Source organism: Orcinus orca, chromosome 2 (genome assembly GCF_937001465.1).
Source record: "Orcinus orca chromosome 2, mOrcOrc1.1, whole genome shotgun sequence".
NCBI lineage: Eukaryota > Metazoa > Chordata > Mammalia > Artiodactyla > Delphinidae > Orcinus > Orcinus orca.
Window position 1 is genome coordinate 165,638,632 of NC_064560.1, and position 17,788 is coordinate 165,656,419.

The 17,788-nt window shown below is 38.2% G+C and overlaps 1 protein-coding gene across 11 annotated transcripts in view; it reads left to right on the forward strand.

The window, feature by feature from the left end:
• Positions 1-17,788, forward strand: part of FUT8 (fucosyltransferase 8) — a 319,157-nt gene that overhangs the window by 228,885 nt on the left and 72,484 nt on the right. For all 11 annotated transcript variants that reach the window (XM_033427753.2, XM_033427559.2, XM_033427422.2 and 8 more), the window contains one exon: positions 5,809-5,923. In XM_033427753.2, the coding sequence (XP_033283644.1) occupies positions 5,809-5,923 (115 nt within the window). The remainder of the gene's footprint in view (positions 1-5,808; positions 5,924-17,788) is intronic.

Here is a 17,788-nt window from a genome sequence, read left to right on the forward strand (position 1 = left end):
CCAAGACACATATTAATCAAACTATCAAAACTTAAATACAAAGAAAAAATATTAAAAGCAGCAAGGGAAAAACAACAAATAACATACAAGGGAATCCCCATAAGGTTAACAGCTGATCTTTCAGCAGAAACTCTGCAAGCCAGAAGGGAGTGGCAGGACATATTTAAAGTGATTAAGAGGCAAAACCTACAACCAAGATTACTCTACCCAACAAGGATCTCATTCACATTCGACAGAGAAATTATTAAAACCTTTACAGACAAGCAAAAGTTAAGAGAATTCAGCACCACAAAACCAGCTTTACAACAAATGCTAAAGGAACTTCTCTATGCAGGAAGCACAAGAGAAGGAAAAGACCTACAATAACAAACCCAAAACAATTAAGAAAATGGTAACAGGAACATACATATCCATAATTACCTTAAATGTAAATGGATTAAATGCTCCAACCAAAAGACATAGACTGGCTGAATGGATACAAAACAAGACCCGTATTATTTGCTGTCTACAAGAGACCCACTTCAGACCTAGGGACACATACAGACTGAAAGTAAGGGGATGGAGAAAGATATTACATGCAAATGGAAATCAAAAGAAAGGGGAGTATAATTCTCATATCAGACAAAATAAACTTTAAAACAAATACTATTACAAGAGACAAAGAAGGACTCTACATAATGATCAAGGGTACAATCCAAGAAGAAGATATAACAATTGTAAACATTTATGCACCCATCATAGAAGCACCTCAATACATAAGGCAAATACTAATAGCCGTAAAAGGGGAAATTGACAGTAACACAATCATCGTAGCGGACTTTAACACCCTACTTTCACCAATGGACAGACCATCCAAAATGAAAATAAATAAGGAAACACAAGCTTTAAATGACACATTAAACAAGATGGACTTAATTGATATTTATAGGACATTCCATCCTAAAACAGCACAATACACTTTCTTCTCAAGTGCTCATGGAATCTTCTCCGGGATAGATCATATCTTGGGTCACAAGTCAAGCCTTGGTAAATTTAAGAAAATTGAAATTGTATCAAGTATCTTTTCAGACCATAATGCTATGAGACTAGATATCAATTGCAGGAAAAAATCTGTAACAAAATACAAACATATGGAGGCTAAACAATACACTACTTAATAACGAAGAAATCAAAGAGGAAATCAAAAAATACCTAGAAACAAATGACAATGAAAACACAACGACCCAAAACCTATGGGATGCAGCAAAAGCAGTTCTAAGAGTGAAGTTTAGAGCAATACAATCCTACATTAAGAAACAAGAAACATCTCAAATAAACCACCTAACCTTATACCTAAAGCAATTAGAGAAAGAAGAACAAAAAAACCCCAAAGTTAGCAGAAGGAAAGAAAGCATGAAAATCAGATGAGAAATAAATGAAAAAGAAATGAAAGGAAGGATAGCAAAGAACAATAAAACTGAAAGCTGATTCTTTGTGAAGATAAACAAAATTGATGAACCATTAGCCAGAGTCATCAAGAAAAAAAGGGGGAAGACTCACATCAATAGAATTAGAAATGAAAAAGGAGAAGTAATAACTGACTCTGCAGAAGTACAAAGGATCATGAGGGATTACTACAAGCAACTATATGCCAATAAAACGGACAACCGGGAAGAAATGGACAAATTCTTAGAAATGTGCAACGTTCCGAGACTGAACCAGGAAGAAATAGAATATATGAACAGACCAATCACAAGTAATGAAAATGAAACTGTGATTAAAAATCCTCCAACAAGCAAAAGTCCAGGACCCAATGGCTTCACAGGTGAATTCTATCAAACATTTAGAAAAGAGCTAACACCTATCCGTCTCAAACTCTTCCAGAATAAAGCAGAGAGAGGAACACTCCCAAACTCATTCTATGAGGTCACCATCACCCTGATACCAAAACCAGACAAAGATGTGACAAAGAAAGAAAACTACAGGCCAATATCACTGATGAACATAGATGCAAAAATCCTCAACAAAATACTAGCAAACAGAATCCAACAGCACATTAACAGGATCACTCACCATGATCAAGTGGGGTTTATCCCAGGAATGCAAGGATTCTTCAATATATGCAAATCAATCAATGGGATACACCATATTAAGAAATTGAAGGAGATAAACCATATGATCATCTCAGTAGATGCAGAGAAAGCTTTTGACGAAATTCAACACCCATTTATGATAAAAACCCTCCAGAAGTAGGCACAGAGGGAACTTACCTAAACATAATAAAGGCCATATATGACAAACCCACAGCCAGCGTCATCCTCAATGGTGAAAAACTGAAACCATTTCCACTAAGATCAGGAACAAGACAAGGTTGCTCACTCTCACCACTATTACTCAACATAGTTTTGGAAGTTTTAACCACAGCAATCAGAGGAGAAAAAGAAATAAAGGGAATCCAAATTGGCAAAGAAGTAAAGCTGTCACTGTTTGCAGATGACATGATACTATACATAGAGAATCCTAGAGATGCTACCAGAAAACTACTAGAGCTCATTAGTGAATTTGGTAAAGTAGCAGGATACAAAATTAATGCACAGAAATCTCTTGCATTCCTATACACTAATGATGAAAAATCTGAAAGTGAAATTAAGGAGACACTCCCATTTACCATTGCAACAAAAAGAATAAAATATCTAGTAATAAACCTACCTAAGGAGACAAAAGACCTGTATGCAGAAAATTATAAGACACTGATTAAAGAAATTAAAGATGATACAAATAGATGGAGAGATATACCATGTTCTTGGATTGGAAGAATCAACATTGTGAAAATGACTCTACTACCCAAAGCAATCTACAGATTCAATGCAATCCCTATCAAACTACCACTGGAATTTTTCACAGAACTAGAACAAAAAATTTCACAATTTGTATGGAAACACAAAAGACCCCGAATAGCCAAAGCAATCTTGAGAAAGAAAACAGAGCTGGAGGAATGAGGCTCCCTGACTTCAGACTATACTACAAAGCTACAGTAATCAAGACAGTATGGTACTGGCACAAAAACAGAAATATAGATCAATGGAACAGGATAGAAAGCCCAGAGATAAACCCACGCACATATGGTCACCTTATCTTTGATAAAGAAGGCAAGAATATACAGTGGAGAAAGGACAGCCTCTTCAATAAGTGGTGCTGGGAAAACTGGACAGCTACATATAAAAGAATGAAATTAGAACACTCCCTAATACCATACACAAAGATAAACTCAAAATGGATTAAAGACCTAAATGTAAGGCCAGACACTATTAAACTCTTAGAGGAAAACATAAGCAGAACTCTATGACATAAATCACAGCAATATCCTTTTTGACCCACGTCCTAGAGAAATGGAAATAAAAACAAAAATAAACAAATGGGACCTATTGAAACTTAAAAGCTTTTGCACAACAAAGGAAAACATAAAGAACACGAAAAGACAACCCTCAGAAGGGGAGAAAATATTTGCAAATGAAGCAACTGACAAAGGATTAATCTCCAATATTTACAAGCAGCTCATGCAGCTCAATATCAAAAAAACAAACAACCCAATCCAAAAATGGGCAGAAGACCTAAAAAGACATTTCTCCAAAGAAGATATACAGGTTGCCAACAAACACATGAAAGAATGCTCAACATCACTAATCATTAGAGAAATGCAAATCAAAACTACAGTGAGATATCATCTCACACCGGTCAGAATGGCATCATCAAAAAATCTACAAACAATAAATGGTGGAGAGGGTGTGGAGAAAAGGAAATCCTCTTGCACTGTTGGTGGGAATGTAATTGATACAGCCACTATGGAGAACAGTATGGAGGTTCCTTAAACAACTAAAAATGGAACTACCATATGACCCAGCAATCCCACTACTGGGCATATACCCTGAGAAAACCAGAGTTCAAAAAGAGTCATGTACCGCAATGTTCATTGCAGCTCTATTTACAATAGCCAGGACATGGAAGCAACCTAAGTGTCCATCAACAGATGAATGGATAAAGAAGATGTGGCACATATATACAATGGAATATTACTCAGCCATAAAAAGAAACGAAATTGAGTTATTTGTAGTGAGGTGGATGGACCTAGAGTCTGTCATACAGAGTGAAGTAAGTCAAAGAGAAAAACAAATACCATATGCTAACACATATATATGGAATCTAATAGAGAAAAAAAAAAAAGGTCATGAAGAACCTAAGGGCAAGACGGGAATAAAGATGCAGACCTACTAGAGAGTGGACTTGAGGATATGGGGATGGGGAAGGGTAAGCTGGGACAAAGTGAGAGAGTGGCATGGCCATATATACACTACGAAATGTGAAGTAGATAGCTAGTGGGAAGCAGCTGCATGGCACAGGGAGATCAGCTCGGTGCTTTGTGACCACCTAGAGGGGTGGGATAGGGAGGGTGGGAGGGAGGGAGATACAAGAGGGAAGAGATATGGGGATATATGTATATGTATAACTGATTCACTTTGTTATAAGGCAGAAACTAACACACCATTGTAAAGCAATTATAGTCCAATAAAGATGTTTTAAAAAATGAATGAATGAATGAATAAATAAATAAATAAAAAGAGGTAAGGGAGGCCATATTGTCTGGGGCCTTGTAGGTCAAATTAGTAACTTTGGGTTTGACTGATTGAGATGAAGAGTCAATTCAATAAGAGCAAAGGAGTAACATCATTTGACTGATATTTTGACAGGATCTGGCTGCTACATTGAGGATAGACTGTAGACGTTGGCAAGGGTGGAAGCAGGGAGACCTGTTCAGAGGTTACTGTAACAATTCAGGTGAGAAAAGTGGTGGCTCAGTTGGTAGCAATGCCAGTGGTGATACTTGTTCAGAGCTTGGTGAAATGTTTGCTGATGGGTTGGTAGGGAGTGTCAGAGAAAGAGAGGAGTCTTGCCTTTTACTTTTCTTTGTTGGTAAATGTAAGTCATAGCTTTTGTTTAATGTAATATAAATGAAACCATCTCCACCAGCCGTCAGTATACTGGGTATTTTAGTTTACTTTGCAGGAAATTGAGCATGTTGTAATTGAAACTACTACGCAGGATGGGAAAGTATCTTAACAATCATTTTATTAATTTAGAGGAAGAATTGTCAAATTATAGCCTCAGGACCAAATCTGGCTCATAGCTTGGTTTTGTGAATAAAGTTTTATTGGAAGACACACACTTTTTTTTTTTTTTTACATCTTGTCTATGGCAGCTTTCCTGCTACAAAAGCAACAGAGGCCCACAAAGCGTAGAATATTTACTGTCTGGCCCTTTATTGAAAAAAGTTTGCTGACCCTTGGTTTCGACCGTTGTGTAAGAGTTGTGCCAAAATTTTCCTCTGATATTTTTCCAAGTATGAAGAAGAAATTTAAGAGGGGACAGGAGGTGACAGTAGAGAGAACAAAAAGGTAATATTCAAATGCTGTCGCCAATGTATTTCTCTCCCTTATGTTAGTCTACCTATTTCTTTGCTATGGGTATCCAATTTCCCCTGATCTCTGACGTGCTCTGTGTTGGGATATAAGTGCACATAATTGGCCTGGGGCGGCGGGGCGGGGCTGGGGAGTATGTTCTTCTCAACAGTAAAGATTTACTATAGGAATGAATCTCGGCTGCTAGAGACTACACTGTTGAATTTTACAGTCTTGATAGAAAATAAAAAATGAGTACCAGCATCAGTGTGAGCATCAATCTTTATGAAGAATTTGACTCTCTTCTTATGACTTTGTGTAATCCTGTGATGAAATACAAATAAGTTAGACCCACAATGTTGTTTGCTTTTTATAGGTCTATAATGACGGATTTATACTACCTCAGTCAAACAGATGGAGCGGGTGATTGGCGGGAAAAAGAGGCCAAAGATCTGACAGAGCTGGTCCAGCGGAGAATAACATATCTTCAGGTAAGAAGGTTAGGTTAAGAAATTAACTTGAGTGAAAAAAAGGAGAATCATAATAAAACTAAAAGTAAGAGTTGCTGTTGGTTTTTAGTCTTCCTAGCCCTCACTTTTTGAAAGTATTTGTTCACTCATTTTACCTATTTATTCAAAAAGACTGTATGTTACTCCTTGAGTGGAATACAAAGATAGCTAAAAGAAGGTCCCTGCCCTAAAGGGGGCTACTTCTGACACACGGACATACAAAAACTACAGTGCAAAATAGGAAGTGCTGCATTTATGTGAGAGATTAGATGAAATGCTCATTGGAGGAACCTGTCAGGGATAGCTATGTGGAAAAGGTATTATTTGAACTGAGCTGTAAAGGATAATTAGGTAGGATTTACACACCCAGAAATGGAGAAGAGCATACTAGCTGGAGCATATGATGTAAGTAATGGTCCATACCTGGGAAAGAACAGTACAGGAACCCAATGAGAAATAGAATATTTTAGTTTGTCTGGAGTTTTGGTTGTGCGAAAAGGAGGGTTGGAAAAGGTAGGTTTGGGAGCCAGATTGCAGAGGTCCTTGGGTACAGGTTAAGCTTTATAGGGCATAAGCAGTAAATGGTTGCTGAACGATTTTATTTATTGTATAAACATCATTATAACAACAAATGGGAAATATAAATCAAGGGTAAACTCCAAGTCCCCGGCCCTTTAAAATATATTCTCTTCATTTTGTGTGTGTGTTCTCTTCTAGCTCTTATTAATATGCTTATCCAGTGTTACATATTTGTAAGGATAGTATTGATTTACTTTTAAATTTTGTTTTTTGCTTAACATGCCATAAGCTTTTTTCTATTTTGGCATCACAACCTGCTTTTGAAAGATTTTTATACATAAGAGTGGCATGATGAGAGTGCTGCTTTAGTGATATTAATCTGAAAAGTAGTATTTTGCTTGAACTGGGTTCATTGTAAGAGACTAGAAGCAAGGAAAGCGTTTAGGATACGAGGACCATACTGAAGCTGAGAAATACTGAGGTGTGTGGCAGTTTGCATTGGAAGTGAAGAGACAAATTTGAGAGAGTTTGGGAAGATCAAATTGATAGGCCTATCCAAGTAGCCGAAGGAGCTGGAATGAATGGGGTAATGTGTCATTAACTGAAAAGAAACTTAAATCAGGGGAAAACAATGTATTAGTAAATAGAATTTAACACTCCAAATGCTTGAAGTTGAAATGATCGTGCTCATCCTTTTCTAGTACTATTGATGGTATATATACTTTCTGTGTATAATCACTGTTTTCCTTTTAAGGTTAAGGTGCTTTATAAAAGCAAAATAATAGCCAGTGACTTTATTCTGTATATTTTAAGATGCACATTTTCCTATACTTAAATAGGAAAAAGCAGAAAATCAGGTGTTTCAAGAGTTCGTTAAAAACGAAACTGATCTTGGCATGATTTCTTGGTCTCCTACCCCCATGGCCATTCATCAGAGGTGTCTGTAGAATGAGAAACACTTGCCTCCTGTAGGGAAGAGGTAATTATCTCCTATCAACTAGAACCTCATTCAATGAACTGTAAACAGCTGGTGGCTCAGAACTATCATCCTCATTTGAAATGGAAATAACTCTGGTTTCTGAGTTTCTTCCATTTCCACATATTCATTAAATTTTCACACCACAAAAGTTATATTTAAACTATGATTTGGCCATAGTTTAGCACCAGCCCCAACCCGCCAGTAACAAGTACCTGCCACTTGCTTTAGTTTCTTTTTTCCTCTTGGTTTTTGAGTGGCCAAGTGTTTTCACCAGTAGTGTGAATTTCATCTTCTATGTGCTGATTTCTGTGGTTCTGTTTTAGAGAATTTCACTTGTAAATCATGCTAATGATTTAAAACTATATTGGCTTTTTAAATCTTTCAGACTTACAGTAAAACATTGTTTCACATGGACCTTAACTTCAGTTTCAAATATTAATTAAGAAATGCTTACTTTCATGCTTTTCTTTTTTTATATTGGAAAAGAAAATGCAATTTTTAATATTAAAGGAGATGGGGAAAATCTCAATAGGAAAAGCCGTATTTTAGAAAAATATTTTCCTTTAAATATTCAATGTATTTACAATCATTTTTTCCATTTTTGAGGTTAAGAACTGTATTTGTAACGTATGATTTTTCAGAGATTAAAGATGCCAGTCACTCTTTAACTTCTCTGGATGGAGGTGAATAAGGGTCCTTTCACCCATTCCAACAAAATTAAAAATACGTATTTGTAAGGAATGCTTTCTGACTTGAATATTTATTCCTTTAAAAAGAATGATTTGTCACTGGTTTAACTAATTGGATTAGAGAGTTTAATCAGAAGAGTTGAGCTATTTATACAGATTTTTTAAGAGTGATTACATTTTTCCATTACATGTTTTATTGATATTCAAATCTACTGGTGTTTCCATACCTTTACTTTAAGTGAAATACTACTGTAAAAAGACTATTTAAGCAACTTAGATTCTGAAAGACTTCAACGGGGCTTAGAAAATAAATAGTATACTAGGAAATAAAGCTAAAAAGGGGGATAAAGGAGAAAATCTTTGACTTTTGGTACCTGTATTCAAAATAAAAATAAGCACTTCATGTAACTTATTGATGGAGATTTTAGAAGGCTTTCCTTATTTAGCCATCAGCCAGCTGTTATATAAAGATGGTACTAATTTGTATCTAAGTAGAAAATAATAGGGAAAAGATATAATAAAAGCAAATATTTTTAACATTTTTAATCTCTTTGGGAGATTTTAGTCATTTAAATACCTTATTGTATTCTTGATAAATAATTCAGATAATTTTATAATTTACTTTCAGTTGGTTTGTATAGTTGAAAACATTTTCAGTTTTACTAGATTTTTACTTATACTCATGAAACTTATTGTCACTTCTCATTATCACCAACAAGCATTTTTTAGAAACGCTGATTTGTTTAAGGTATAATGCAAGACCTAGTACAAAGAAAAAAGCCTCGATTAAACCCTTGTCGCCTGCTATATAAAAATTAATTAATTAATTAATTAAATTTTTAAAAAAGAAGCTTGATTTCCAGAAGTGGGGAGGAAAAAAAACCCTTGTCTTGATCCATAATAAGCGTCCTTTAAATCTAAGCCTTTCTTCTGCGGTTATCCAGTCCTTTGAATTGAGCAAATATCATTATGTCTCATGAAAATCCTGCTTGATTTACAATCATATAGTACAGTTAAGTTTGGTCTCAATTTTAGATTTCCATTCATTTATTATCACATACCTTGGTTTTACTTGGGAGAAGCAATTTCACAAGGTACTGGAAAATAAAAAGGAACTAGGGCAACTGGACTTCAGTGGGATGAAGTTCTGTGGTTGTCTTAAGATTATTTTCTCTTCAGAGTTGAAGGCCCTATGCCATGGTATAAAAAGACTAAAATGAGTAAAAGATTATAATAATCTTACTGAAGACAACCCCTATTAGGCTCAAGTAGAATGGACCAAGTAATTCTCTTAAGGTCTTAATCTTTTATATGTTTATTTGAAAAGTTCTTCAACCATAAAGTGAACATGAAATACTGTTAAGTCTAAATAGACCACAAAAAGGATACTTGTTCTTATATGAGAGCTGAACCAAGCAGGTCAAGTGGCACCTTGTTTGACCTCAGCTGAGAACTTGTGCTTCAGGAGGCTCCCAGTTTTCACTGTATTGCACATGTTCACAAGTGACCTGAAAGCACCTCAAGTATTGATTTTGAGGTTGCAAATAAATTTTAGCTAGTAGGCAATTTTGGAATCCACGGATGGTGAGGATCAACTATTTATAATGAAAAACATCCCAACAAATTATAGATTTTATGAAGTTGACAAATACCACAAACACAAAACTCCAGAATAAAAATTTTTGTTAACTGCCTGACACTATAATATTGTTTCCCCACATTTCTTGGCTGCGTACTCGTTGATTACAATTTGTAATATTTTCTATAAGGTGAATTGACAGTGATTTTGTAATATTTTTTATAAAGAAAAAGGGAAGATTAAATCAGAGTTTTCTCTAGCATGGTTGATCAAAAAAGTTTTTTTAATTATTAATATTTGTGATGCATAACATTTGCAACTTCACATACAGACATACGTTGTGTTTATAGTACTGCTATAAGCTTGTGCCCTGCATACAAAGGAATTCATATAAATTCTGTTTCATGTGATTCTCATCAAAAAAAAGTATGCGACATATAATTGTTTTATGCTGCATTTTAAATCGTATACGCTACATTTTTGAGGTTATTAATGAGAGAAAAAAACTTTTGTGTTGACTAGGCATCACTGAGAACTGACACCACTTCTCTTATTACCTGATACTTCTCATCCTGGGCACCATGGGGCACGTTCACATCACAGTGCAGCCTCTTGCCCTGTACCTATGTTTATGTCACAAAAATAACTGTGCACAAAAGCAACCGTGAACCACATACATGTGTCCCTCTAAATCTAAACTAAGTGAATCCCCAGCTTAATTTTCCCATAAGAGGACCCCAGAAATGTTGAAGGCCACTTCATTTCCACCCAATACCGACACCAACACTGGGGAAGTGAAGTGGATGGGAGGGAGTTTCAAGTGGAAAGAGACATCTATTTTAACTCATTGTAGACAAATTTTGCAAATTTTGACCAGGTGAACACGCTACACAAGTCCCCCTCCTCCCAGGGCCTTTGAAGGGACCTGTGTAAATGAGCGTCCCTGAAGCATACTGTTACCGAGTCCAAGCTCGCTCTGCTCACTGCACGACAGACAAGTGAGCCAGAGACAAGGAATACGACTTTATTCGGAAAGCCAGAAGACCGAGAAGATGGCAGACTAGTGTCTCCGGAAAACTATCTTATTGGAGTCTGGTTGCCAGTTTCTTTTATAGAATCAGAGAGGTAGATGCGGTGAGGAAGTAAAGTAAAAGGGCCATTTGTGGGCTTCCCTGGTGGCGCAGTGCTTGAGAGTCCGCCTGCCAATGCAGGGGATGCGTGTTCATGCCCCGGTCTGGGAAGATCACACATGCCGCGGAGCAGCTGGGCCCGTGAGCCATGGCCGCTGAGCCTGCGCGTCCGGAGCCTATGCTCCGTAACGGGAGAGGCCACAACAGTGAGAGGCCCGTGTACCAAAAAAAAAAGAAAAAAAAAAAGGCCCATTTGTCTTGCAAAACATCTCCTGACCAGCCTCGGTGAGGGGATGTGTTAGTTTCCTCTTTCTTGCAGCCATTCACAGGTGGACAGGGTCAGATTGTCTCCCTGTGGGTTGAACAGCAGAGGGGCAGTGTTCCCTGAGGCAGCCCATTTTGTATTATTATAATAACAAAAGCAATGAAAAGCAAAGGTTAAAGTCAAAGAAACAGATCTAACGGAGTCCATTTAGCTCTTTCCTGTTACAATACATCTCAGTAAATCCACTCTGCCCACAAGAAAGCTCTTCTCATTGAAGTAGGAGGGAACCTGAAGTCCCTTTAGGGGGTTCTCAGTCCTGCTCCAGAGACATAAGATTACCCAAGAACACTAACGGTAAGAAGCCTGAAATAGAGAAAGACATTGCAAAATTAGATGAAAAGTGATAGATGCTGACTGTTAAGATTGGGTGGGTTCTGTCTCAAGTACATAGATACAATAAAGACTACGTTGCCTCCAGTTAAAATTTTGCTTTAATTTGATATTGGAACAGCAGCTTTCCATTAAAGAGTGCTAACCTCTGACTAGGACTTTCACTTTCACTCTCCAGCACTCCCTGGAGTATGCAGCACTTTCTCAAATTGACCATCTTATAATTATCAGCCTCTGTTAACTGACTGCCTACAACTTTTGCGAAAGGCAGCTATGCTGTAGGTGTGAGTCCTGGTTACCGTAGACCAAAACTGAGTGGCCTATCCCCTGACTTTTTCTGTCTGTTCAGTACGCCTCACTACACCTTCTGCTCCCTCCCCTGAATTGCTTAGCTCAGGATAGAGTATTGACTAAGGATCGAAGATCAAATAAGTCATAAGTAGGGCTCAGTGATGTCATAAAAGCATACAACTACATGTCTGTGCAATTAATTATAATATATATATAGATATGCTCTGATCCTAGAAAATGGGCATGATAGTTCTCACACATCCATTATGGTACTGTGATAGCCTTTCTAAAAGAGCTTGGATGTTTGAGTGCTTGGATGTCTTATGTGGAATGCGATCATAAATCTGACCTACCTAAACCAAAAATGCCAGTTGTGATAAATATCAGGGGGTGGGGTATGTGACTTGCATAGCTCACATCACTTCAAAAACCCATCTGAGAAAGGTTTGCACTGATTCTTGTTTCTCTATGGAAAATTGAGTCATTCAAGTCATTACGTTGGTGTTATACTGGGCTCAAGGTTTGGGTCAGGCATTTTGAAAATAGATGGTGAAACATCCAGATATCTCAAGGTCTCATTAAAGACCTTAAATTGGGAAGGCGAAAGGGAGCAGATATTTCTTCTTGTTCTTCTGGTGCATTAAAGGAAGTTATGAGGATGAAGAATGTTTGCAAGCTGCCATTTCTAAGCACTTTCTGTATTGCTAGGTATTATGCAAAGTAACTCTCATGAGGCAGGTGTTGTTTTATACTCAGTAAGCAGAATAAATTGAGGATTAGAGAGGTTTGTATAACTTGCCTAGTAAATGGCAGAGGGAAAAGGAAGAGTCTTAACTCTAAGTCTTTATATTCACCATTTAAGAAGTAGTTTGAAGAGCCAGTGTTTGTTTTTTCTTGGTGGTTTGTTGAAGGTGACTGACTGGGTATAAGCTTCAGGGCTGCTTGTAATATTGGCCCGTGAAGCCACATCCTCTTTTGCATTTACCCATCACTAGCAAATGGAACCTTGCTACAGAAACCTTGACAATTAGGTTTCTCATGTACTTAGTTAATAAATGTTTTGTGCTGGTCTCAGCCTATTAGAAAGCAGTGTTGTGGTTGGACTGGCCCTTGTGGTTCTTACTATGATTGCAAGACACCCATTAGCAATAATCATCAGGAAACTGAAATAAATAAAGGTTTATTACTTACACGACTTGGGAATTACATAGCACACCTGGAGCCACACAGCCAGGTTGTGTGTGTGTGTGTGTGTGTGTGTGTGTGTGTGTGTGTAGAGAGAGAACGTGTGGGCTTGGGGTTCTGATTTTTAGGGCCTTCAGGAGCTCACTCTTTATTGGCAAATATAAAACAAAAGAGCAGGAATTTAAAGCAAGGGGAAGGGAAAAAACAAGTGGCCCAAATGGTCAGTTACTGAAATCAACCGAGATCTCTAAAACAAAGGAGCCTCAGTGCGTGGGTGGGTGGGTGGGGGCACTGTGGGTCTTTAGCTAGTCCTGAGGCTGCACTCTATTAATTGGAAATACCCCTCTTTGAATTGGATGCTTTGGCAATCAAAGCTGAAGACAGGTACTTGCCTTTTATGGAAAGAAAAGCTGTCAGGGTTTACATTAAAATAGAGGAAAGTGAGGTATAACTTTTAAATAGCTAAATGAGTAGGACCATAAAATGTGAAGTTTCCAGACATGGATTCTGCCTGGGGGTGTGTGTGTGTGTGTGTGTGTGTGTGTGTGTGTGTGTGTGTGTGTGTGTGTGTGTGTGTGTGTGTGTGTGTTTTCTTCGTCATTATCATTATAAGAGATTACCAGTTGTGCAATACACAGAAATTTGCAAAAGTCAGTAGAGAATATAAATTTCTTTTTTCAGGAATGAACAAATCTGAAGAAAATAGGAGGTTGGTAATATGGAAATCCTATGGAAAGTGTCATTATTGTCTTTAATCGTAACAGTTGTCATGAGAGGTGATTTTCTCTCTGGATTATAAAAAGTTTAACTCAGTTGTGGTAGAATATAGAATTATGTAGTAAGTAGATTTAACCTAAGTAGATTAAACCTCAGAGGTGTGAGTAGAAAGCCTGATTATTTCACAGAAGAAATGTTAAACATATCCTGACCTGCCCATTATATCTATCATGCATCTTTCTTTCCAGCTGGTAAAAAATGAATATCAGTTGTTCCCATCCAGTTTCCAGTTTTGTTCTATTTGTAGTAGAACAAATCCTTTAATATTCCAAGTATATTTATGGACTAGTGTTACCAAACCAAACTTGGGTCTGCTCACCTGACACACAGCAAAGCCAAACTAGTGACGCTGGGTTGTGGTGAAAGAAAAGTACAGCATTTATTGCAGGGTGCCAAGCAGTGTGTGAATGGGTAGCTCGTGCTCAAAAAACCTGAACCCTCCAATGGCTTTCTGGGGAGGGTTTTTAAAGGCAACATTTGGGGTGATGGTTGCAGCTTGTGGACTTTCTTGTGATTGGTTGGTGGTGAGGTTTCAGGAATCTCAACCATCAATCTTCCTGGTTCCAACTAGTCTGGAGTCTGTGTGCTTGTGGTCACCATCTCCCACCTGGGTGAGGGTCTTAGTTTTTGCAGAACAACTCAAAGATATGCGTCAGATTGTTATGTATATATCCCTTCAGGAGGAACTATGGCTCTGTTTTACAATCATTACTTTTCTTGCTGCTTTGTTTCTGCTTTCCCTCACTTCCCTAATTAGTAACTGTTTTGAGTCTGCTCTTTGGAACTCGGAAGACCTAGGAGACTAAAACCTTTTTATACAAACAAGAAATGGGGGACAAAGAGGGTTGTTAGTACCGGGGAGGGCCCCACAGGGTCCTGCTCAGTTTCAGTTCCCCTTTTCTTTGATACTCCTCAATCTTGAGGGGGAACATGGGCAGAACAAAAAAGGAATACAGTTTTGGATAGAGAAGTTAATCATACATTTGGCGGGGGAACTTGGTTTCAAGGGAACTCAGTTTCACTAGGTAAAACTAGTCGTCAGAAAGATGAGTCTAGATTTTAGCAGCTCACACATCAGGAAAATAATGCTGCTTTTTAAATAGAAAATAATGTGGGCATTGGAGAATCTCCTTCGGTTTATTGAGGGACTAAATCTATGTGACTCACAAATGATAAGAGGTCTCAGAAGTTTTCTCAAAGTAGTGTTACTGAGTCCAAGCTCACTCTGCCCGCCGCATGACAGGCCAATAAATCGAGAGACGAGGTGTTGAGGCAAGGAGTATGACTTTATTCGGAAAGCCCGCAGACTGAGAAGATGGCGGACTAGGGTCCCCCAAAAAACCATCTTATAGGGGTCTGGATGCCAGTTTCTTCTATAGAATCAGAGAAGGAAGTAAAGTAAAAAAGGCAGAATAGAGAGGGAGAGGCAGGGAAGAAGTAAAGTAAAAAAGGCCACCAGTCTTTTTTTTTTTTTTTTTTTGCAGTACGCGGGCCTCTCACTGTTGTGGCCTCTCCCGTTGCGGAGCACAGGCTCTGGACGCGCAGGCTCAGCAGCCATGGCTCACGGGCCCAGCCGCTCCGCGGCATGTGGGATCTTCTCGGACCGGGGCACGAACCCATGTCCCCTGCATCGGCCGGCGGACTCTCAACCACTGCGCCACCAGGGAAGCCCAGGCCACTAGTCTTGCAAAACATCTCCAGCCGGTCTCGGGCTGGGATGTGTTAATTTCTTCTTTCTTACAGCCATTCACAGGTGGGCAGGGTGCCCTGAGGCAGGCCATTATGTATAATTATAATAATAAAAGCAACCAAAAGCAAAGGCGAAAGTCAAAGAAACAGATCCAACATGGAGTCAAGATTATCTCTTCCCTGTTACAGTAGTATACAGAATAGAAGAAGATATAATTTCCTCTATCCTTAGGAAGCATGTATTCCTACCCATCTTACCTGATTTTGGTTTTCCTTTTGCCACACTATTTTTACAGATTTTACTGGCTTAAACCAGAGGTCAGCAAATTACTGCACTCCAGCCGAAACCACATCAACTGCTTTTGTAAATAAAGTTTTATTGGAACATAGCCATGCACATTTGTTTATGTATCATCTATGACTGCTTTCAGGCTACAGTGGCAAAGTTAAATAATTGTGCCAGAGAAAATGCGGCCTGCAAAGCCAAAGATATTTACTATGTGGTTCTTTACAGGAAGAGCTTGCCAACTGTGGCCTAGACAGTGGTGGAAGTAATTCTTAAATATTTTTGCCTTCTATTTACCTTTATTTCTTCCTCTGATTCCTTCAATTATATATGAACTCTTGTCTGTATTTGAGATGTCAGCTCTCTGGGCATATCCCATTGTCAGCCACCTGCTGAAGATCCTGTCCCAAACAATTAGTTATTTTTCCCATTCATTAGATCATGGGACTGGATATGAACGGTCTGTAAGGACGCAGGAATATATACTCTCTGCTCTGTCACAAACTTTGGGCACTATCTGTTCACTTAAAATCATTATTAAAAACACGGTGATCCTCTTAAGACATAGTAAGGAATAACGTTAATGATAGCGAAGCTTTCAAATGCAAAATGATGCCTGCTTAAATACTGGAACAAAATCTTGATTTATTCTGAATAATATCAGGGTCTACAAGAGGGGATTTGAAGCATCTGTGCTAATGACATCAGTTTTCATTGTACTTTATCTTCAATTTCTTGCATGTTGGAGGTGGAGAGGGAATGAGGGTTAGTAACAGTTTTCCTTTAGTTCATAATTTTCTTCTGTTTTACTCTATATTAAAGCTCTGCTGGTTTATTTGGGCTATTGTTGTCATGCTATCACAAGAGGCTCTAATAGCCAAAAAGATTAAGATGCAGATAGAAAAAGAAGCACCTAGAGATTTCAATATGGAGAAGTAGGGAGTCACTGAGTATATCCGAATGGATAGAGACAGGTCATTATTTTCACCATTGTTTGTTACTGTTTTCTCTCAACTATTTCATGTCTTTGCCATAACAATTGCACTTTTACTGCATTCTCTTTTTATTGTCATAACCACTGTTCATTATCAAACAAAATATATCACCTATACAAATTCAGTATTTTTATATATCTTCACACCGTTATTTCTTCTACCAAGCTGATGCATATCAGAGGCTATCTAGGATGCTTGGAAGAATTCTAGTTAACCTTCTGACAATAGAATAGTCCTGTGGCTTTGGATGCTTCTCTTGCTCAGATCTACCTGAGGTTGGTGGGTTTTTGTCTGTTTGCTTGTTTGGAGGTTTTTTTGTTTGTTTATGTGCTTTATTTTGAATTTTGGTCTGAATCCTCTCCACCTGGAGTGATTAAAGGTGGCTGGACTTACTGGGTTTAGAAGTATGAGGGCTAGCAGAGAAGACCATATCTTGAAGCTGCAAGTATCATCAGAAATAAGGAGGGGTTGTTATACTGTGCCATGTGAGAGGATTGATTATATGTAAGGGGTTAGGGGCAGGATAGATACTATGTTTGGCTTTGCAACCAAAGACCTAGTGCCCTGCCTTTCCTATTTATATAATTCATGAAAAAGGAAATAAAGCTGAACCCTAAGAGAAAGCTTTTATGGATAAGGAATCCTTCCTGTGTTTAAAGCCTACATCCTATAGAGGCTTTGAATGATCTCTTCATGTTCACTACTAGAGTTCTTTAATTCAAACAAATGTTATGTTTTCCTTTTACACAGGACGGTACAGTGCCATATTATTTTCAAGTTTAAACTTGTTGAAAAAAATTAGTTTACCATTGTTTTATTGATTGATTGATTGATGGCTGCGTTGGGTCTTTGTTGCTACGCGCTGGCTTCCTCTAGCTGCGGGGGGGGGGCTACTCTTCGTTGCGGTGCACGGACTTCTCATTGTGGTGACTTCTCTTGTTGCAGAGCATGGGCTCTAGGCGCGCGGGCTTCAGTAGTTGAGGCACACAGGCTCAGTAGTTGTGGCTCGTGGGCTCTAGAGCACAGGCTCAGTAGTTGTGGCGCACAGGCTTAGTTGCTCCGCGGCATGTGGG